A 4,614-nucleotide genomic window follows, 5' to 3' on the forward strand; every position below is an offset into this window, starting at 1 on the left:
TGAGGGTGTGTGAGGGGAGGGATGGGGGTTGAGGGTTGGGGAGGTGGGGAGGGGTTGAGGGTGTGTGAGGGGAGGGATGGGGGTTGAGGGTTGGGGAGGTGGGGAGGGGTTGAGGGTGTGTGAGGGGTATTGGATGGGGTTGAGGGTTGGGGAGTTGGGGAGGGGTTGAGTGTGTGTGAGGGGAGTGATGGGGGTTGAGGGTTGGGGAGTTGGGGAGGGGTTGAGGGCTGTGTGAGGGGAGGATGGGGGTTGAGGGTTGGGGAGGTGGGGAGGGGTTGAGGGTGTGTGAGGGGTATTGGATGGGGTTGAGGGTTGGGGAGTTGGGGAGGGGTTGAGGGTGTTTGAGGGGTATTGGATGGGGGTTGAGGGTTGGGGAGATGTCGGGAAATTGGAATCTATTCCTGGGAGAAGCCCTTGTAGAGAAATGCACCTAACCCCCCCAGAGTGACCAAGATCCCCAAGGCGATCAGAAACCCGGCCCACCAGGGTAGGGTTTTCCGGTAAACTCTCAGACAGTCACTACCGTCCCTCTCCAGCCCCACCTCAACTCCCTCGTAGCCTCCCGAGCGGAGGATGAAGTTGCAGTTTCCACCTGAGCCCTCGGACTTTACAATCTCAAACTTCTCGTAGGGAGGGATTAAGATCTCATCTTCCTCCTTAAAGAATGAGTAATTGCGGATATTAACACCGTAAGCCGTGTTTAGCACAAAGAAAGTCCTGTTTCCAAATACCTCGGCCACTCTTCTCTTGAGGGAGGTGGAGGTGAATCTCCCAAACCACAGCTCCTGGCCCCGTCTCCCAGACTTGGGAATGTTCAACCCGCGATAAGCGTGCAACTGTTTGGAATGATCTCTCAATGCCTGGAGAGCGATGGTTAGGAGATAGTGGAAACCCTTCAGTTTAAATTTGGAGTTGTATTCGTTGATATTTCCATATTCATGAACCTCATCGTTAAATGCCTTGTACAATGGTACATTATGGGTGTACATAGTGACCACGATCATGTTCTCCTTAAGGAGACCGTGGGGAATGGTGCGCCCATTCCAAAACTTCTTGGCCGAATCCCAAACATTCATGAATGTCTGGTTTCTCTTCAGTTCTTCATTCAAACACTCGATCGCCAAGTTGTCCCAATCTTCACTCCGTGTGAACCAATACGCGGCCGAGTTCTCTTCCATATCCAGCCCATTGCCACCCGTGTGGATCCCACAGCTTTCCCCATCGCTGACCAGGGAAGTGACCAGTCCCTGTGCTGTGAATCAGAGAGAGAGAGTGAGACAAATCCCAGTGATACAGTCTCTTCCACAACAACACAATGAGCCAACGCCTCAGTACTGACCCTCCGACAGTGTGGCTCTCCCTCAGTACCGACCCTCCGACAGTGCAGCACTCCCTCAGTACTGACCCTCTGACAGTGCGGCGCTTCCTCAGTACCGACCCTCCGACAGTGCAGCACTCCCTCAGTACTGACCCACCGACAGTGTGGCACTCCCTCAGGACTGACCCTCCGACAGTGCGGTGCTCCCTCAGCACTGTCCCTCCGACAGTGCTGCACTCCCTCAGTACTGACCCTCCGACAGTGCTGCACTCCCTCAGCACTGACCCTCTGACATTGCAGCACTCCCTCAGTACTGACCCTCTGACAGTGCAGCACTCCCTCAGTACTGAACCTCTGACAGTGCAGCACTCCCTCAGTACTGACACTCCGACAGTGCTGCACTCCCTCAGTACTGACGCTCCGCCAAAGCGGCACTCCCTCAGTACTGACCCTCCGACAGTGTGGCACTCCCTCAGTACTGTCCCACCGACAGTGCTGCACTCCCTCAGTACTGACCCTCCGACAGTGCTGCACTCCCTCAGTACTGACCCACCGACAGTGCGGCACACCCTCAGTACTGACCCTCCGACCGTGCTGCACTCCCTCAGTACTGACCATTAGACAGTGCGGTACTCCTTCAGTACTGACCCTCTGACAGTGCTGCACTCCCTCAGTACTGACCCTCCGACAGTGCAGCACTCCCTCAGCACTGACCCTCCGACAGTGCTGCACTCCCTCAGTACTGACCCTCCGACAGTGCGGCGCTCCCTCAGTACTGACCCTCCGACAGTGTTACACTCCCTCAGTAATGTCCCTCCGACAGTGCGGCACTCCCTCAGTACTGACCCTCCGACAGTGCTGCACTCCCTCAGTACTGACCCTCCGACAGTGCTGCACTCCCTCAGTACTGACCCTCCGACAGTGCTGCACTCCCTCAGTACAGGCAGCATAATCCTGCTGATGATGGAAATGTGAAATAAAGACGGAAGATGCTGGAATAACTCAGCAGATCTGGCAGCGTGTGTGGAGAGTGGAGCCAGGTTAACGTTTCGAGTCCGTATGAACCCCCATCAGAAAATGCCTGGGGATGTCTGTCTGGACTTGTCACTGTACAGGTCCCGAACCCACCAGTTTCAGAGTCACGTTTACTAGAGAGAGAGAGGGACAGTAAAACCCAGTGAGATAGACACCAAAATGTTGTAAAGATAACCACCTCAAAGTTAAGGGACGAATTCTTTTGAGGTTTGCAGTCAGTGTGTAAATACTCACAGCCTATCAGGAGGTAAACGTAAATGAACCACCTCATCTTGTATAATCTCCACATTTGATGCATTAAACTTAGTCGTAGAAGGATTCACAGTCCTGGAAATGGACCTCACTCTGATTTTCTCATTTCTGATCTTGTACGTGACCAGTACCTGGCTCTGAGCTGCACCTACATTTTGTGATAGTTTGTTTAAACCACACAATGAGAAACCTGCACAACCCTTCGGTGCACTGTACTTCCTGGAACCCCGATTCGTGTGTAAACAAGAGGGGCTGGAGGAGGTTACAGAGATAGGGAGGGTTGTAGGTGCTGGAGGAGGTTACAGAGATAGGGAGAGTTGTAGGGGCTGGAGGAGGTTACAGAGATAGGGAGGGTTGTAGCGTCTGAAGGAAGGTTACAGAGATAGTGCATTGCAGTTCAGTGTTCACTGATTCCTGGCCCTTCTACAAGGAAGCGCTCCCTCAGTACTGACCCTCCGACAGTGCAGCACTCCCTCCGCACTGACATTCCAACAGTGCTGCACTCCCACAGTACCGTCCCTCCGACAGTGCTGCACTCCCTCAGCACTGACCCTCCGACAGTGCGGCGCTCCCTCAGTGCTGACCCTCTGACAGTGCAGCAGTCCCTCAGTACTGACCCTTCGACAGTGCAGCACTCCCTCAGTACTGACCCTCCGACAGTGCGGCGCTCCCTCAGTACTGACCCTCCGACAGTGTGGATGTCCCTCAATACTGTTCGTCCCACAGCGCTGGACACCCTCAGTACCGTCCCCCCGACAGTGCTGCACTCCCTCAGTACCGTCCCTCCGCGAGTGTTTCACTCCCTCAGTACTGAGCTTCCGACAGTTCTGCACTCCCCCAGTAATATCTCTCCAACAGTGCTATACTCCCTCAGTACCGTCCCTCCGACAGTGCTGCACTCCCTCAGTACTGACCCTCCGACAGTGCTGCACTCCCTCGGTACTGACCCTCCGACAGTGCTGCACTCCCTCAGTACAGGCAGCATAATCCAGCTGATGATGGAAATGTGAAATAAAGACGGAAGATGCTGGAATAACTCAGCAGATCTGGCAGCGTGTGTGGAGAGTGGAGCCAGGTTAACGTTTCGAGTCCGTATGAACCCCCATCAGAAAATGCCTGGGGATGTCTGTCTGGACTTGTCACTGTGCAGGTCCCAAACCCACCAGTTTCAGAGTCACGTTTACTAGAGAGAGAGAGGGACAGTAAAACCCAGTGAGATAGAGACCAAAATGTTGTAAAGATAACCACCTCAAAGATAAGGGACGAATTCTTTTGAGGTTTGCAGTCAGTGTGTAAATACTCACAGCCTATCAGGAGGTAAACGTAAATGAACCACCTCATCTTGGATAATCTCCACATTTGATGCATTAAACTTTCACAGTCCTGGAAATGGACCTCACTCTGATTTTCTCATTTCCGATCTTGTACGTGACCAGTACCTGGATCTGAGCTGCTGCTAGTTTGTTTAACCCTCACACTGAGAAAGGTGCACAATCCATCAGTGCACTGTACTTCCTGGAACCCCGATTCGTGTGTAAACAAGAGGGGCTGGAGGAGATTACAGAGATAGGGAGGGTTGTAGGGGCAGGAGGAGGTTACATGGATAGGGAGGGTTGTAGTGGCTGTAGGAGGTTACAGAGATAGGGAGGGTTGTAGGGGGCTGGAGGAGGTTATGGAGATAGGGAGTGTTGTAGGGGTGGAGGAGGTTACAGAGATAAGGAGGGTTGTAGGGGCTGGAGAAGTTTACAGAGATAGGGAGGATTGTAGGTGCTGGAGAAGGTGATATAGATAGGGAGGGATGTAGGTGCTGGAGAAGGTGACATAGATAGGGACAGTTGTAGGGGCTGGGAGGCTTTACAAAGATCGGGAGGATTGTAGGTGCTGGAGAAGGTGACAGAGATAGGGAAGGTTGTAGGGGGCTGGAGGAGGTTACAGAGATAGGGATGGTTGTAGGGGGCTGGAGGAGGTTACAGAGATAGGGAGGGTTGTAGGGGGCTGGAGGAGGTTAC

At 53.5% G+C, this 4,614-nt stretch overlaps 1 protein-coding gene across 2 annotated transcripts; it reads right to left on the reverse strand.

The window, feature by feature from the left end:
• Positions 1-395: 395 nt before the first annotated feature.
• LOC144676641 (erythroblast NAD(P)(+)--arginine ADP-ribosyltransferase-like) lies at positions 396-3,973 on the reverse strand. 2 transcript variants are annotated; one of them, XM_078537012.1, is made up of 2 exons: positions 3,910-3,973; positions 396-1,252 (listed from the first exon to the last, which is right to left on the reverse strand). In XM_078537012.1, exons 1-2 carry the CDS (start codon positions 3,971-3,973, stop codon positions 396-398), a joined length of 921 nt encoding a protein of 306 aa, XP_078393138.1. The 2 variants fall into 2 exon arrangements, 1 of the variants encoding a protein (XP_078393138.1); XR_013575385.1 differs by lacking the exon at positions 3,910-3,973 and adding an exon at positions 2,588-2,703 and having other exon boundaries at positions 1,136-1,252.
• Between the last annotated feature and the right edge of the window lie 641 nt (positions 3,974-4,614).

Source organism: Cetorhinus maximus, unplaced genomic scaffold (genome assembly GCF_964194155.1).
Source record: "Cetorhinus maximus unplaced genomic scaffold, sCetMax3.hap1.1 HAP1_SCAFFOLD_1774, whole genome shotgun sequence".
NCBI lineage: Eukaryota > Metazoa > Chordata > Chondrichthyes > Lamniformes > Cetorhinidae > Cetorhinus > Cetorhinus maximus.

What these genes read in the sequence shown, in the direction of transcription:
- LOC144676641 (XM_078537012.1), bottom strand. Translation starts at nt 3,973, where the DNA reads ATGCATCAAATGTGGAGATTATCCAAGATGAGGTGGTTCATTTACGTT. An exon ending in CGTTTACCTCCTGATAGGCT is followed by an intron (nt 1,253 to 3,909) that starts GTGAGTATTTAC and finishes TCTGATTCACAG; the next exon opens with CACAGGGACTGGTCACTTCC.